The sequence below is a fragment of the Lepidochelys kempii genome, chromosome 2 (genome assembly GCF_965140285.1).
Source record: "Lepidochelys kempii isolate rLepKem1 chromosome 2, rLepKem1.hap1, whole genome shotgun sequence".
NCBI lineage: Eukaryota > Metazoa > Chordata > Testudines > Cheloniidae > Lepidochelys > Lepidochelys kempii.
The window spans coordinates 102,333,377-102,352,252 of NC_136381.1; the positions used below are offsets into that span (position 1 = coordinate 102,333,377).

Below are 18,876 nucleotides of genomic sequence, written 5' to 3' on the forward strand. Positions count from 1 at the left end.
GCCAGATATGCTAAACATTCGTATGCCCCTTCATGCTTCGGCCACCATTCTAGAGGACACGCTTCCATGCTGAGGATGCTCATTAAAAAAATGTGTCAATTACATTCTGACTGAACTCCTTGAGGAAAAGTAGTATGTCTGCAACTCTGTTTTACCCGCATGCTGCCATATATTTCATGTTCTAGCCGTCTTGGATGATGATCCAGGACATGTTCGTTTTAAGAACATTTTCACTGCAGATTTGACAAAAAAAATACCAATGTGAGATTTCTAAATATAGCTACCCAAGGTTTAAGAATCTGAAGTGCCATCCAAAATCTGAGAGGGACGAGGTGTGAAGCATGCTTTCAGAAGTCTTAAAAGAGCAACACTACGATACAGAACCCGAACCACCAAAAAAGAAAATCAACCTTCTGCTGGTGGCATCTGACTTAGATGATGAAAGTGTTGGTCTGCTGCTCTGGATCATGATCAAGCAGAACCCATCATCAGCATGGACGCATGTCCTCTGGAATGGTGGTTGAAAATGAAGGGACAAATGGATCTTTGGCGCATCTGGCACATACATATCTTGCAATGCCAGCTGCCACAGTGCCATGTGAATGCCTGTTCTCACTTTCAGGTGACATTGTAAACAAGAAGCGGACAGTATTATCTCCTGCAAATGTAAACAAACGTGTATATCTGAGTGACTAGCTGAAGAAGTAGTAGGACTGAGTGGACTTGTAGGCTCTAAAGTTTTACATTGTTTTATTTTAGAATGCAGGGTTTTTTTGTACATAATTCTACATCTGTAAGTTCAACTTTCATGATAAAGAGATTGCACTACAGTACTTGTATGGGGTGAATTGAAAAATACTATTTCTTTTATTTTTTACAGTACAAATATTTCTAATAAAAATATAGTGAGTACTGTACTCTGTGTTGTAATTGAAATCAATAAATTTGAAAATGTAGAAAACATGAGAAAATATTTAAATAAATGGTATTCTATTATTAACAGTGTAATTAATCACACAATTAATTTTTAATTGCTTGACAGCCCTACATGCTATTGTGTTTAGCAAGAACTGCCAAGGATATTCAATTAATCATAGATAAATGCACATGCAAACATAAGAGATGGAGAAGGAAAAATCATTTTGGGTCAAACTGTTAAATGCCCTCAGCTCGGCCTCTAGTTTTGTGCCCAAAATCAACTGTGAGGTTGAATGTAATCTTATGGACTTAAACGATAGTATTTAGGCCACTAACTGACTGAATTCACTTATCAGGTAGTTAGATATCTAGAAATTACTGTATCATTTATTCTCTCAATTATTTGTGCCCACAACTGACTGCAGACACAAAATTAGAGTCCTCTTTTAAAAATCTGGCCTATTAAGTCGACTAGTTCATATCTCTGCATAGGGCACTCTCCAGGAGATTAGACAGCCATCAAACGAGCCATAACTGAACAAGCAATTGAGTCAAACCAGAACACAGAAATATTTATGAAAAAAAATCATGAGTATCTTTTAACTGGTTGTGTGTCTTTCCTGACTGCTGGATGTCTCTCTTCAGGTACAGTTCTCTAAACCCTTCTGGTTCATTGGTAAACAGGGTAATGCTGTTTATATAGAGTTAGCACAAAATCTTTCATGCCAAAGAAAACTCTCGAAGAAAGAGGAGAATTGAGTAGTTTCCTGTGTCTACCCATGTTTCCCATAAAACCTCTGAACATCAAAAGGATCATAGAAGTGCCTTATACCATGAACCCAAACCAACAGCACCAAATATAGAGCAATGGAGTGAGGTGCAAGGTGCCCTATTTCAATGACAGGTGGCGCTACCATTCCTGCAAGCACTTCCCAGGAACACCAGGTGAAAATCTGGCTTTGTCCTTGGAGTTTTATCTGAATTCATGAAAGACACAGTTACTAATCAATCACATCCTATGCAGGTCTCCTTTATAAGAAGTAAACAAAAGCTTAATTCGTGGATATCAGTATCCCCTTGTATGCACGTTTCTACTACGCAAAATTAAGTCTTTCCTATTTTAAGGATGCAATATATTTTTAAAAAGCAGAAATTTCCTGAGAAATTACACAAATACTATGTAGACTGAGTCAGATAAGACCATGTTTTCCAAAACCGACTATATGTTTGCATTGGTAGTATTGATACAAAACCATTTGCACTCATCAAAACCAGACTGTCTACGTGGAATTAGCAAGTCAAATGCAAATGCTGTTTGCTTCACAAATGCATTTTCTGAGTAGGCAGAGTTAGAGGCTAGCTAATTCTGATGAGTTTCCTTACGTATGAATGCAGAAATCTAAATGGAGTACCGGGGGAAAAAAAAATCTATTCCATGAAAATTTCCACTCAGTTTACCCATGCCTGCATGTGCAGTGCCAATGGAATGCTGGCAGGATGTTATTTTTATTGCAAACTAAAACTAATGCCCATGCGTGAATTATCTTTTAAACTCTAACCTCATTTCCACCAAAGCACTGACAGATACAGTCATGATGAGGAGAATCTTTTTGTGCAAAATTTCAATTTTCCATCTCTTCCCGCTGTGGTGCAAGAGCTATGAAAAAAAAGTCAACACTTTTTTTTTTTTTTTGCTGGCAGAAAGTCTTCTGGTTTCTCCACCCTGTCCCCATCCTCCCACTCTCTCTGTGATTGACAGTGACCCCACTGTTTTCAGTTAAACTTTCAGGGGAAAAAACCCTGCTCTCTGATAGGGAACAAGTATGCCAAATTTCAGTCACAAAGGTAAAACTTTGTGAAAGTCACAACCAAAAAACCCCACTCCCTTTAGGGTGGAAATGTATGGACAACTTGAATATAAGCATCAGTAAACACTCACCTTATAATGTAGCAAAATAGAAGAATGTCATGATGGTAACATCTAGCTTAGAACTATATGTTGTCTCACCAGAAGATTTTTGTGTTAGCTTGCTATCATTTGACATTAGAGTCACAGCTTGTTTTCCAGGGCTGATTAAGTTTACAATAGATAAGACAAGCTTCCCAGAAAGGTCAATGTGAACTGCAATGACCTCACAGCTTTTGTCCAGTACATGACAATAACAGTCCACAGATAAAAGGATTGTTCAGGTAGATCAATGTACACTGCTGATTCCCTTGGTCTCCTTGTTTAGGGGTTTTCTTGTAAGAGCTGAAGTGTGAACATAAGAATCTTGGATAACCATATTTTATGCATGCATTATATTTCCAAATTGTGGGTATACTATGTCAACCAGTTTGCTAATGTGTAAGAGATACTTATAATCTACTGTTGTGGGCAAAGTGTAATGTATACATAACTATTAAACTCCTGCAGAACTAAACTGATATCTTATATATCTGGGCAACAAAATGGCAGAGGAAATTCAGTGTTAATAAATGCAAAGTAGTGCACATTGGAAAATGTAATCCCAACTATACAGACAAAATGATCAGGTCTAAATTAGCAGTTACCACTCAAGAAAGAGATCATAGAATTATTTGGGATAGTTCTCTGAAAACATTTGCTCAATATGGAGCGGCAGTCAAAAAAGCTAACAAAGTTAGGAACCATTAGGAAAGGGATAGAAAATATCATAATGCCAATATATAAATCCATGGTACGCCTTGAATACTGAATGCAGTTCTGGTCACCTCATCTCAAAAGAGATAAATTAGAATTGGAAAAAGTACAGAGAACGGCAACAAAAATGATTAGGGGTATGGAGTAGCTTCCATATGAGAAGAGATTAAAGATTTGTGGACTGTGCATCTTAGAAAAGGGAGAACTAAGGGGAGATGTGATAGAGGTCTATAAAATTATGAATGGAATGGAGGAAGTGAATAGGGAAGTGCTATTTACCCTTTCACATAACACAAGAACTAGGGATCACCTGATTAAACTAATAGCAGGTTTAAAACAAACATAAGGAAGTACTTCACACCTGTAACCTTGCCAGAAAGTTGTGAAGGCCCAATTATAACTGGATTCAGAAAAAGTTAAAATAAGTTCATAGAGGATATGTCTATCAGTGGCTATTAGCCAAGATGGTCAGGGATGCAACCCCATACTCTGGGTGTCCCTAGGTTTCTGACTGCCAGAAACTGGGACTGGATGACAGAGGATGGATCTCTCGATAATTACCCTGTTCTGTTCATTCCCTCTGAAGCATCCGACAGTGGCCACTGATGGAACACAGGATACTGGGCTAGATGGACTGTTGGTCTGACCCAGTATGACCATTCTTATATTTTTATGTATTGTACCCAGAAATCTGCTCAACTTGGGCTTTGGTGAAGCTCAAGCAGGACTGTGTTTCAGAGATGGGCACATTAGAATGGCCACACTGGGTCAGACCAAAGGTCCCTCTAGCTCAGTATCCTGTCTTCCAACAGTGGCCAATGTCAGGTGCCCCAGAGGGAATGAACAGAACAGGTAATCACCAAGTGATCCATTTCTTATCGCCCATTCCCAGCTTCTGGCAAACAGAGGCTAGGGACACCATCCCTGCCATCATAGCTAATAGCCATTGATGGACCTATCCTCCATGAATTTATCTAGTTTTTTTTTTAACCCTGTTATAGTCTTGGCCTTCACAACCTCCTCTGGCAAGGAGTTCCACAGGTTGACTGTGCACTGTGTGAAAAAATACTTCCTTTTGTTTGTTTTAAACCAGCTGTCTATTAATTTCATTTGGTGACCCCTAGTTCCTGTGTTATGAGAAGGAGTAAATAACACTTCCTTATTTACTTTCTCCACATCAGTCAGGATTTTATAGACCTCTATCATATCCCCCCTTAGAATGTATGTCCATCTGGCTTGGAGTTTAACCCTGAAAGAGAGGCAATAAGAACATTCCAGCCAAATGTAATTGCCTCATGGTAGAAGGAGAAGCATTGTACAGAGAGCAGGTTCTCAAGACATTTAGGGTTTTACATATAAATAATTAAACTGTACTCAGAAATAAACAGGAAGGTAGCACACGCCAGGGAGAATAGGTGTTACATGCTTACATTATCAGGCCGCCCCACTTTATAGGTGGGCAACAATGTTTTTGGTAGAGTTGACTGGGAATTTTCTGTCAAAATGATTTTTTTTTTTTAATGGCACATGTAGCTTCCATAAAATTCAAATTTTCCCTGGTGAAATTTCAAATTGAGCCATAATTTTTCAAAAAGAAAAGGAGGACTTGTGGCACCTTAGAGACTAACCAATTTATTTGAGCATGAGCTTTCGTGAGCTACAGCCCACTTCATCGGACGCATGTAGCTCACGAAAGCTCATGCTCAAATAAATTGGTTAGTCTCTAAGGTGCCACAAGTACTCCTTTTCTTTTTGCAAATACAGACTAACATGGCTGTTACTCTGAAACCATAATTTTTCAGTTTTCCATGAGGATCAAAATGAAATGTTTTGTTGCAGTTAGGCTTGACCCTGAAATATTTCTGACAGAACCATATGGCAACAGGGGAGTCACATGATCACAGTGGACCCTGGGAGATACAGTCCAGCCAGGGAGCCAGGCCCTTAGGAAAGATTAGGGGAATGCAACTCCTGAACTAAAACTCCAGTGAGACACCATGGCACTTTAGGCAGATAGAGTTTAATTCTGAACTGACTAGGAAAAAAACATTTTGATTTTTCGCAACAAACCCAAGTCAAATGTTTTGATTCAGGAACATAAAAATGTTTTGTTTTGACATTTCCAAAATGATTTTTTTCTTAAACTTTTTGTTTGACAACAAAATGTCAAAATTTTGACTTTTCATCCTACATTGAAAACAAATGTCAAAATATCAGAATTTTCCCCAAGATAGAAATTCTGGTTTTCGCTCAATTCTAATTCTTTGCAAGCTGAGGCCAAGGGAAAACCCACCAGTACAATGCATTTCAGTCTAGCCTAGAGGTGACAGAGAGTCATATTGGAGAGCAAAGTCCACAGAAACCTGGCCAGCAAATGATTAAAGGCATTTTGTGCCACTGTTTTCACCCAGGAATTCTAAAGAGTATGGACTGAATAAGACCCTGAAGCTACTCAGTCGTCAGAACTTAAACGAGCAGTCACTTCCTGGTCAGTTTTTCCATATGTTTGCCATTACCCCACATCTTATGTGTACTGAACTTTCATTTCAAGATAGCTTTCCTATTGGCTGGCTCAAATACAAAGAGACCACCTTATCTAGGTTGAATATAAAAAGAGATAGAGTGTGCAACAGAATAGGTGTACTCAGGGTAGTACACCTCCAAAAAGCTGTCAGTCTGGCTTTATACAACATGTTAAGTAGTTGCATGAGAAGATGAAACTCTGCAGATCACCATAAAAGAGCATTTAAGTCAACATTTCAGGTAGACTCCATAACTTGCCTGAGACACATATGTTCATTAAATTATGGACATTTTTGAAAGTTTCCCTATTGTGGTTGACTCACTGTTCAACAAAAGCCTGCTGCAGCTCTGGGGCCCCAATATATACACCTGCAACATCCACAATAGATGTTGGAGTACTGCAGCAGTCACCCTACCTGTAAGGTAAGCCCTCTGCAACACGGACCACATCTATCTCTATTTATGGAGATCAGTGCTCAGCACGACAGGGCCTCAATGCTGATGGAGGCATTTCAGCACTACCATAAGATAAGTGAATAAAGAATAACCACTCTCAGAGTAATTTCTGACTGGAAGGAATGTAAAGCACCACTGGGCTCTGCAAATGACTGCTGATAAAACCGTTTTGATATGAATGCCCAACAGATAGAACAAAACTGAACCTTATCCATTCCCAGCAGTGGATTATCAACCAAGGAGTTCAGTGTAGTCTCCTATCCCGCCCATGTCTAAAGCCCAACTGACAAGGATCAATGAAACAAAAAGACTTCAGATCACGTAGTATTTGGCCAGCCAAATTCAAGCTAACTGAACCTTCTAGGGAATCAAATATTTATGGAAAACTAAAAATGCTTGAACTACCACAAAAGGTTTCTCTTAACTCTTCACTTAAATTACTGCATTTCTGTCATAACAATCCTGTACGTCAAATGCTATAAAGGGTATAGAACATTCTCTACTTTCCAGGTTAAACATAATGCTGTCTAGTCTAGTGTAACAAAATATATGTATTGTTTTAGAGAAGGGGAACCTAGAACACAGAAACCCCGAGTCACTAATCCAATGCTTTAAATGATATTAGATTGTGTACTTGGACTCTCCAGGGGAAAGGCAATTACTGCTCCCTTGTGGCTGATTTATAAATGCCAACCTATGATTTTGGAACGACCTGTCTGAAGTCAGAACGTGGCAGGCTCTACATCTGTGTACAAATGGGAGGAGGTGAAAGGGGCCCCACACCCATTCATTCCCATGGAGTCAACCATAAGGGATCAGTGCTACAGTTTCTTGCTAGGGCCAGCGATTGTTCTAGCCTCTTTACAGGTCAGTGGTCCCCAAACTTTTCACATTGTACCACCCCTTACTCCTGTCTGCACCCTCCCCCACAAGAGTCACAGTCAGGAACCAGGGCCAGGAGAGGGGGCATGGCCGGGGTAAGGGAGCCAAGGCTGGGGCTGGAGCTGGGGCCAAGGCCAGAGCTGGGAGCAGAGCCGCAGCCGGGCCATGGTCAGGGCCAACAGCCAAGCCAGGAGCCGAGGCTGGGGCTGCAGCTACAGAGTGGGGCTCTGGTTGGAGCAGAGCTGGGAGCAGAGTGGGGTTGGGTGGCGCTCCCTCCCTGACCCCAGTGGGGGCTGGCCCGGGCCCCACTGCACCCTGCCAAAATGTTCCTCCATGCCCTAATAGGGGGCCACACCCCACAGTTTGGGGACCACTGCTATAGGTGATAGAAATGGTGGGATGAGGCTGAGGCCATGGGGGAAGAGAACTGGCTAGGAGTTATATGTTGCACCCTTTCAAAAAGGTGGCAAAGGTGTTCAAACTCCCTCGGAGGAAGAATTCTGTCAAAGTTCCTGTGGGGCTCCTGCTGCCATGTGGTCCCTCCAAGCAAACACTCAGATGCAAGACTGCGTATTAAAACTAAACTTCAGTCCTTCGTTCAGAGTGCGCCACCAATACGCAACAAAAATTTAGAAGACCTGACTCATGAGAAAAGGTTACAAAAACTAGTCATGTTTAATCTTAAGAAAAGAAGACTGAGGGGGACCTGATAAGAGTCTTCAAATATGTTAAGGGCTGCTACAGAGAGGACTGTGATCCACTGTTCTCCAAGTTCATTGAAGACAGGACAAGACAAAACCAGCTTAATCCACAGCAAAGGAGATTTAGGTCAGATATTGGGAACAGCTTTCTAACTATTAGGGTAGCTAAGTTATGGAATAGGCTTCCAAGGGAGGTTGTGGAATCCCTATTACTGGAGGTTTTAAAGAACAGATTAGACAAACACGTGTCACGGATGGTCTAGATATACTTGGTCCTGCCTCCACACAGGGAGCTGAACCAGAAAACCTCTCTAGGTCTCTTGCAGCCCTACATTTCTACGATTAGTAGGGCATATAGACAAGAAATAAAGGTTAGATTTAAAGTTGTGGGAGTAAAAGAAATGTTAAGAGTTTGTAATCTAAATATTTAAAAACACAGAATGACAGACACACCCTAGGATGTTGTCTTTTTTATTATTATTTTCCAAGGACTGTATTATGCATTTTAGAAATTGGTCTGCATTCGGAAGGTGCAGAGAGGAATCAAGCTTCTATATAATTCCAAGGAAGGAAATCTGTCTGCCAAAATTTCTTCCAAGCTTCTGGAAAACAAGACTTTGAAAGGCTGCAGCATTGTTTGCCTTCTTCATCTGGCCAGTGTGAACAGCCCAACTGGATTATGGCCCCAATGTATAATGGGAGGCGTTCCTGTTCCATCTTGAAGATGAGGCAGATCAACGGTGGGAGCAGAAATGAAGGCAGACAGTCGAGTGACTTATCCAAAGCCACACAAAAGGTCAGTGGCAGAGCTAGAAGAGCACCCAGGTTTCTTGGCTCCCAGTTAAGTCCCCTATACACCATGCTGCTTCCCTTAATTCGCACTTCTTCGCCAAGAGCAGATGAAGTCAATCAAGCTGTAAGCGCCACAAACTCTTATAACATTGTACAAGACTAAGTCTCCAAAGACTCTATTTTACTCTCTATAGTTGTTTATAACAGGTCCACAAGTGCAAGAGAAACACGTAGAAAATGGGGGGCCATTCGGAGGATAATTTAAATGGGAGTTGCAAGTCACTCAGACATGCCTTTATACGAACAATAAAATAAAGGCAAACAACCAATAATATAGATCTAAACAGAACAGAAAGAACAAGATACAACTGAATGCATTTTTTTAAACAGAAGTTCTATTCAAGGTATATATGGCTAATATTTTCAGAAGTGACTAGTAGTTTTTGGGTGCTTCGAGTTTTCAGGTGTCTATCTGCAGAAATCTTCAAAAGGCCCAATTCCAGAGGGCAGATGCTCAGCAAATTCTGAAAATCAGGATCCTTCAAGGTACATCAAAGTCTGGCATACAGAAGTTGTGGTACCCAAAATTACCTGATTCTTTTGGAAAAATCTTGGCCATGTGCATATATATTTCAAAAGTAACTGGTAATTTTGGGTGCCATCAGAGTTTGGGTTAAACAGAAGAATAACAGCTTATGAATTGTGAATCAAAGATTTATATATATTTCATAGATATCTAATTTATATGGCACCATTAAATGTAACAGTAATTTATGTTATATGTTGTAACATATTAGCACACCCTCACAGCAACTTTGGGTAAAAAGATAGTTACTCTTGCAGACTTTTGTATCGTACAACAGGATGTCTATTATGGGTATTTGCCCCTTATTCCTACATGTCCCATAATGAGTGATGTGAATTAACATGCATGAGTACAAGTACACTGGATGTTCTAAATTATTTCTTCATTTTCCCTTCCTTAATGAGAGAAGCAGCCCTTTTGGCTCTTGGAAAGCCAGAATACAGGATGCAAACAACTGTGTTTGTAAATTTTGATCTGACCTTTAAAAAATAAGCTGACTTTAATTCTTGGGGTGGGGAAAAGGGAGGAACAAAAAAACAAACAGCTGACACCTGAATAAATACAAAAAAGTTTCTTTAAACTAAAGGGTGTGGCCAGCTCTTTTTAGCTTACTGATTTATGTTGAATACACTCGAGGCTTTGCTCAGAAATCTCTTTCCCCAGCTACAGGTGTGGCTAATTTTATTAGCTACATTTTCCTGGCATCTCATGTACTGACCTATTCCAAGGAGTTCTCTCCAAGAGCACTTGGATCCACTAGAATACACTCAGCACTACTCTCATATCCCTAGTAAGCCAGCAATGACTGACTAATCAGCACTAAGTTCCAGCCCCAATAGAATGGCTTGATAGTGTGTAACAAAATTAACTTAAACATAAGACAAACATGCACACCATAGGACTGCACAAGCATTACAAGGGCTATATGGGATTCTTAAACTAAGATGATAGGAACACAGGATTAATTTTGCATATGTTCCATCAATAAACAAGTATAGAGAGAACCAAACATACAGAGACAATTTATTTTCATATATTAACCCCTCCTTGCATGTTTTTTTCCCCCCTATATGAAACTCTCTAGGGAAGTCCCGAAACCATAGATGGCATAGAAGAGGAAAGCTGGGAGCATCAATAGCAGTAATACACCCTGAAAATAGATGTGCCGGTCTTCAGAGGACTTTACAGTGAACTAAAGAATTGACTCTGAAAATTAATTTTATCCACTGCAGGTTTAAATTATCAAATGCATCGTTTCCACATTTAGTAAAAGAAACAGTTAGTTACTCAGTTTCTACTCCTTTTGAACCCTGGAAATAATGAATTCAAGAACTGTCCAAAATTCTTAAAGCTGGAGTAGTAAGGCTGCCTTAATTTTCCCAGATTCCTAAAGTTCCTGCTCTAGAAAGCAGTGCTGCCCACAGATCCATTGGCTAAAAACCTTTGACATCATTCTCCACGCTATCATCAACACTGGCTTTAATGGACTTATACTGTCACAAAACCATTGTTTCTTTTCCAAATCAGAGTCTTAAAGCAGGAGAAAATATTTATTATAAGAAAGATCTGTAAGCATGCTCTAACACTATCTCAGCAAAAGCTATGAAAAAATGAGTAAAAAGAAAAGGAGTACTTGTGGCACCTTAGAGACTAACCAATTTATTTGCGCATGAGCTTTCGTGAGCTACAGCTCACTTCATCGGATGCATACCGTGGAAACTGCAGAAGACCTTATATACACACAGAGACCATGAAAGTTTCATGAAAGTATATACACACAGAGACCATGAAACAAACTTTCATGAAACTTTCATGGTCTCTGTGTGTATATAAGGTCTTCTGCAGTTTCCACGGTATGCATCCGACGAAGTGAGCTGTAGCTCACGAAAGCTCATGCTCAAATAAATTGGTTAGTCTCTAAGGTGCCACAAGTACTCCTTTTCTTTTTGCGAATACAGACTAACACGGCTGTTACTCTGAAAAAATGAGTGATTTGTTTAAACCAACAGTAGTGCACTATTACTATGTAAACTGTACTACAGTGCAAGCTTTATTTTCCAGTTCTTCAGATACATACCAAACACTTCATTATCTTCTGAGGATTGTTTGGGTAATCTGGCTGCTTCGGGGCTTCCTTTATTTTCAGTTTCCTCCACTTCCTCCACTTTTGTCTCCTGTAACACAAATACTTCTTTAGATATACCATTTGAGATAGCAACTGCAAGGAATATTATTGACATTATTCATCAGAAAAAAACAACCAAACAGAAAACCCAAAACCCTCTGAAACAAATATTTCTCTTAAATATGTTTTTTTATGAAATGGATATGTTCTTATGTAAATGATGAAACAGTGCTTTTATAATTTCATGCACATGCATGCATATATACAGATGTATAGAAAATAAACCACAGAAAAAACAGAATTTTACTATTTTCATGAGTTTGGGGCAATCTAATAGCTCACTGGAAGCTCCCCTTCTTTCTGTCCCTTTCTAATTATGCGGTGGTAAACCCAAATTGATGCATCTGCTCTGCATTTTCACTAGGGATTATTTTATAAAGAATTTTTTTTCTCCCACTACCTTCATTGGAAGCCATTTTAGTTAGTTATGGTTACTGTCAGCAACATGCTTGCATTACTTGTCTTCACCCCCCCTTTGCTAGTTCTGCAATTCAATGTTGTATACTGTCAAACTAAAATTACACACGCTCTTTGAGACAGGTACTCTCTCTTCCTTTAAGTCCCAGCAGGACCTAGCACCATAGGACCTCAGTCTGTTTAGGGCCTCTCCGTAACATTGTAATACAAATAAACAGCAATATTGATAACAGTATTTATACAATTGTAATATGTGATGTCACATGCCTTTCATCCCCGCCACCGTGACAGTGAGTCTTCAATGATGGAACCAGTACAGTTCTGCACCACACAAGGGGGCTGGATTTGGGGAAAATGCACACTCCCTGTGCTCCACAAAGAGCCCATGCTTGCGAGCACACAAGGAGACTTGTGGTAACACTACCAGACACTTGCAGTCAGTCATTCAATAGGCACCTACTTACTGGCTGCTTCTTCCCCGCTACACCCCCTTCACATATACAGAGCCAGAGTCCATTTCTGGGTGTGGTCCAAATGGAAGAAGGCTGCTGAGCCAGGCACTGAGACATCTGGACAGAGGGGAGAACATGAGGGATAAGGGGATGGCTTGGGGAGAAACCACCACACACAGTAACTAGGAATATATGGACCTTTGACATTCTGCACAGATTTTGTCCATTACTAGGAGCATATCTACACAGCACCATAAACCCGGGTCCACAGAGCCCAAGCTTGTGGATGAAGGGTATGTCTACACCGCAGTTAAAAAAACCTGCGGCTGCCCCGATCCAACTGACTCAGGCTCTCAGGGCTCAGGCTGTTTAACTGTGGTGCATACGTTCGGGCTCCAGCTGGGGCCTGGGCTCTAGGACCTTGGGAGGGTCCCAAAAGCTCATGCTAGAACCCGAGTCCGAAAGTCTACACCACCATTAAATCGCCTCTTAGCCTGAGCCCCATAGCACAAGTCAGCTGGTACGGGCCAGCCACGGATGTCCATACCCTCAGTGTTTCCAAGCCAATGCTTGAGTGTCCACACTACATTGTAAACTGGGCTAACAAATGCAGGGCCCAGGTCTCACAGATGTGCTAATGCATCCATACCTCACTAGATAGACCTTCTGACTTGGGTCTGTAACTTGAGCTGCAGACGCACCACAAAACAACAGGGCTTGGACACAAGTCACAGTGGGACACAGGCTCTGATCCACCCAGTTAGCAGGGACACAGGATCCAGACCCTGAGTGCCTGCTGACCCGAGTCTGCCTGATTTATATATGGAGGGAAGGGGAGCCTGGGCTTAGTATGCAGTGTAGACATACCCTATTTGTTTTTCTTGTCCATTTAGACTGTAAACTCTTTAGGGCTTAAATCATGTGAGAAATCCTGACCCCAGTGAAGTCAGTCGACGGCAAAACTCACATTAACTAAAATAATACCAGGATTTCCCCCATGTTTTCTTCCGTGCTTCTACAGAACCTAATACAATGGGGCCCTCATCAAGGTGGAGGTCTCTGGATGCTACTGAAATACAAACTGTTAATAAGGAGTGAGACTAGCCAAATACAGCTCATTTTTCATTGATAACCAGTTTTATCAGGTTTAACAAGAGATCTCAAAACAGCAAGAAGAAATTCTATATGTATTTAGGAAATTTAGCAAAACTTGTTCATTTTATGTGTGAACTTTACAAAGTGTTCACCTTAAGATTAGTTTAACAGCTTTTAAAACTGACAGTTCTGTAATGGGAGCATGCTGTGCATTCAGTTCCCATGCCAACCTCATTACTATGTTCCTCACTGACTGCTAAGTAATAATAATGACAATCACAAACATCCAGCTTATAGCATTGTGTACTGACATTGTATATACCAGTCAGGTACTCAAAACAGATGCATGCAGATAGGAAGTCTGGCATGCATAATCAAATATTTGGAAAAGGGGCCAAAATGACTAATGCAGTATTAAGTATTTCTGGAAAGGGTTTATTAAGAGCTAAAAAGAGAAGAGAGAAAGAAACATCAAAAGGCTTTTACCCTAATTTTTAAGAGTAGACCGTATTAAACTACTCAAATAGCTGATCACTGAGAATGCTATTCAATATAAAGAACTGGATGATTCACAGGATTAGTAATTAATTAGACACAGGATACTTCACTTTGAGGACACCAGCTTTGGCACAGGTCAGTAGTAATGAAGTATAATCTGACGGCTTCTCAGTGGCTAATATGAAACAAGCTGATGGAATGTATCTAAATTCCTAGTAGACTGATTCCCATATTCCAATTTGCATCTCGACAGTCTCAACAGATATGCCAAGGACTGACTATGCATGGGTGTGATTCAAAGCATCCTGTACTCTCACCTTACATTCTACTGTAATAATCTTGCACAAAATATGCTTTGGGAGGTATCATTTGAAAACTAATAATGTACCAGTCAATATCATCATGGTGGAATGCATGCAGCAACATTATACGTAAAGTTATGAATTCTCTCTGAATGATGCTGGTGGCACATGTTTGAACCCATGCAGCCCCGTGTAGGAAGAACTAGTCAAGCATGTCTTAATGGGATGTGTGTGCACTTAAGCTGTAAACAGAATCCTCAGACAGCAAGCGGGGAAAGAAAGAACAAAGAAAATCTGCACTGAAGCATACATAGGTGAAAAGAAACAGCCTGAAGCCTCCTCCCTTCTTGCTCTCAGCTTGAAAGAACTTTCTCTTGGGGTCACTCGCAGGAAAATGCATTTCAAAGGGTGACTGAACTATAAAATTGATGGGCATAAACATCCCAGGTGGTTCTCTCTCTTCTCACCTGTTTTCACTCTCCTGCTCTAATTGTGGGTGAACACCCCCTCTCAGCTCTCTTCTGGTTCTTCCGTGGCACTGGGAAGTGCGAGTGCTGCCGGTTAGCCGTGGTGGAGGTCTTCAGTGCTGGGGAGTGGCAGTGCAGAGGATCTCTGCACCCAGAGTCCTTTTTCAGTGCCACGGTCTCTCTCATAGAGGCCAGTGCACTCTGAATCAAAGTGCCGGGCTTGGGGTCCGACACAAGCTGTGCCGGCTGGGGAGCCCCACCACTTTAAGAAAGAGTCGTGCAGATTGCCCCTGGGCCAGTGGCGGATTAAAGATTTTGCCGCCCATAGGCCCTGAAATAATTGCCGCCCCCCACCCCTACCCCAGCTCACCTCCGCTCCAACTCCATCTCCGCCTCCTCCCCTGAACTCGCCGCCGGGTCCTGCTTCTCCCCATTCCCTGCCAGTGCTTGTGTGCGAAACAGCTTCGCGAAGGAGGGGGGGAACGAGGCACGCTCAGAAGAGGCGGCGGGGCCAGGGCAGGGATTTGGGGAAGGGCGGTGAATGGGGGCAAATTAGTTGGCCTAGGCGTTAATACGCTGCTGCCCTGGGCATAGGCTTCTGGCAGGACCCGCATGGTTTGAACCTGTGAGACAGAGGCATGCCTCAGTCTCTGGGACGGGAGAACGCAGTGGGTGAAACCCCAACAGAAACTTATCTAACTCTACAAACTACTTGAAATACTAACACTAAGTTAACTATTTACAGGTACAAAGAAAAAAAGTACCTGAAAAAGTAGGGGATCGCTTGCCGTAAAAAGAGGAGAGCGCAGCTCCAACAGCCCTCCCAGGCGATAAGAAGGAACTGAAGAGGTAGCGGGTTGGCAGGGGCCTATATACACCGCCATAAAGCCGCGACTCCAGGGGGCTCCATAGCCAAACAGACGGATATCGCTAAGGGAAAAACCTTCCAATAAATGTACACGCGGCTCGCACACACCTACTTGGAATCGAGATGAGCAAGCACTCGAAGAACCAACATTACTGGAGGCCACTGGGGTCAGAGCTGTTGGACCAGGGCTGTAGTTAAACACAGTCACTCAGGATGTGATCTGCATGCTGGCAGGCTGTGAGCAGCCCAAGTTGGATGCTACAACAGCAAAGCATCATGAGGCACCCAAGATTGCAGGGCAGGGGTGACACAGCCCTCAATGGCCTGGATTGCACCCTGGAATGTCATATGAGGTATCACTTGAAAACTGATAACTCACAAGCCAATACTACCATGGTAAATATATGCAGGAACATCATATGTAAAGGTTATGAACTCCCACTGTATGATGTTACTTGTTGAAAATCAGAGAGCCTTGGCTCAGCAAAAGTTGTTAAACAGGTCTATTCTAAAACAACGGAAGGTCTGTTTACTTCAATTTACATTCAAAACCTTAAATTTAATTTAGCAAGCTTTAGTTCTAGACTTAGATGTGTTTTCACTTTTATTTGCTTGTAACCATTTCTAACCTTATCTCTTATACTTTAGCTCACTTAAAATATTATCCTCTTTTGTTAATAAACTTGTTTTACGATTAATCTAAACCAACAGTGCTCTGTTTGTACTAAAGTGAATGTCAATTCCAGTTAATGTGGCAAGCTGGTGGGGTTTGTCTCCTTCAAAGGAGCAAACAGATCTTATTATCTCTGAGCCCTGGTCTACACTAGTACTTTAGGTCAAATTTAGCAGCATTAAATTGATGTAAACCTGCACCTGTCCACACGATGAAGCCCTTTATTTCGACTTAAAGGACTCTTAAAATCGATTTCCTTACTCCCCCCTGACAAGTGGATTAGCGCTTAAATCGGCCTTGCCGGCTCGAATTTGGGGTACTGTGGACACAATTTGACGGTATTGGCCTCCGGGAGCTTTCCCAGAGTGCTCCATTGTGACCGCTCTGGACAGCGCTCTCAACTCAGATGCACGATTGTTTGCCGTTGCTCTGACGCAGGGAGGGGCGACTGAGGACACGGCTTACAGGGTTGGCTTCAGGGAGCTAAAATCAACAAAGGGGGTGGCTTTACATCAAGGAGTATTTCAGGCAGGACTTCACGGAGGGTTCCAATAAGAAATGGTGCACCTAAGTTATTGTTCTTATTGGAACAAGGAGGTTAGCCTGGCCTCTGATTGATACATGGCTAGATTTACCTCGCTGCACCTTCTCTGTGAGTGACTGCAGTGTGACCTAGAGGAATGAGTCCCCTAGACAGGGGAGGGAGGGAAGCAAATGAGTACAAAACAAATCTGGTCTATTTCTTGTTTTGATCCACTCCATCTATCTTTTACATCTTTGGCTGGCAGCAGACAGTGCAGAAGGACTGCATGCCATCCACATCTCATGACTGCTCGGCAGAAGATGGTACAGTACGACTGCTAGCAATCCGTATCGCCTGCCTGCTCACCATAAGACGGTTCAATAGGACTGACTGCAGGACTAAAGAGAATGACCTGGTCAAGTCACTCCAAATTTAGTCCCTGCGCCCGTGTCTGCCCAGGCGCTCCCAGCTGATGTGGCCAGGAGCACCTCGGACACGACGAGAACGGCTACCAGTCGTACTGCACCGTCTGCTGCCAGAAGGTAATGGGTTGCTGCTTCTGTGTAGCAATGCCGTACCGCGTCTACCAGCACCCAGGAGACATACGGTGACGGTTACCTGAGCGGGCTCCATGCTTGCCGTGGTATGGCATCTGCACAGGTAACTCAGGAAAAAAGGCGTGAAACGATTGTCTGCCCTTGCTTTCACGGAGGGAGGGAGGGAGGGAAGGGGGGCCTGACGATATGTACCCAGAACCACCCGCGACAATGTTTTAGCCCCATCAGGCATTGGGATCTCAACCCAGAATTCCAATGGGCAGCGGAGACTGCGGGAACTCTGGGATAGCTATCCACAGTGCAACGCTCCGGAAGTCGACTCTAGCCTCGGTACTGTGGAAGCACTCCACCGAGTTAATGCACTTAGAGCATTTTCTGTGGGGACACACACACTCGAATATATAAAACCGATTTCTAAAAAACCGACTTCTATAAACTTGACCTTATTCCGTAGTGTAGACATACTCTGAATGTTGCAGGAGAAGGACAAGACTTATGGTTGCCAGCCCTCCAGGATTGGCCTGGAGTCTCCCGGAATTGGCATTGATCTCCTGGTGACTATTGAAAGCAATCCGGGAGATTTTAATAGACTATTTTAAAAAAAATCATATTATGTCATATTGGGGGGGGGAAATCTCCTGGAATAGCTTCAGTCAGAGTAGCAGCCGTGTTAGTCTGTATTCACAAAAAGAAAAGGAGTACCTGTGGCACCTTAGAGACCCAATTTATTTGAGCATAAGCTTTTGTGAGCTACAGCTCACTTCATCAGATGCATTCAGTGGAAAAAGTCAGAGTTGGCAGCCCTAACAAGACTACACATGTCTGGGGCAGTTCAATATTGGGGCTGTTGGGGTCACCTTCTAATATGAACCATGTCTGGTAAAGACAAAAAATGCGTTAAGTATGATAACTGATGGCAGGTTGTTGGATTCAAACTGGCTGAATCAGAGCTGTACAGCATACCGAACACAGAGTACATGGTGGCTGCTAGTTGTGTGTATGTCCCAGGCAGGGAGCCACAAGTAGCAGAAGCATTTTGCGGCATTCAGGGTTATAATACAAGTGGTGACAATCTCTCACTGGTCTCAGCTACACTCCAGAATGTGACAAGGGGCCCTCAGGTTTCCAGGTTGGGGAAATTCTAAGAGAGATTGCATTGTTATTTGTGCTGAACCTGTTCTATGAACAGTTGATATCGACAGACATCAGCTCTATAAGGCCCTAGATGGGGACACAGACAAGAATGCAAGTCTAGCACAAGGCAGAGCAGAAACCATTAAGTACACCTGCATGACAGGACTTCTTCCACAAACATGGAA

At 42.2% G+C, this 18,876-nt stretch overlaps 1 protein-coding gene across 4 annotated transcripts in view; it reads right to left on the reverse strand.

Moving 5' to 3' along the window:
* Positions 1-18,876, reverse strand: part of MBP (myelin basic protein) — a 174,230-nt gene that overhangs the window by 76,671 nt on the left and 78,683 nt on the right. For 2 of the 4 annotated variants that reach the window (XM_073331790.2, XM_078851589.1), the window contains exons 4-5: positions 12,587-12,691; positions 11,598-11,694 (exon numbers count right to left, since the gene is read on the reverse strand). In XM_073331790.2, the coding sequence (XP_073187891.1) occupies positions 11,598-11,694; positions 12,587-12,691 (202 nt within the window). The remainder of the gene's footprint in view (positions 1-11,597; positions 11,695-12,586; positions 12,692-18,876) is intronic. The other 2 variants (XM_073331792.2, XM_073331793.2) reach the window with 1 other exon arrangement.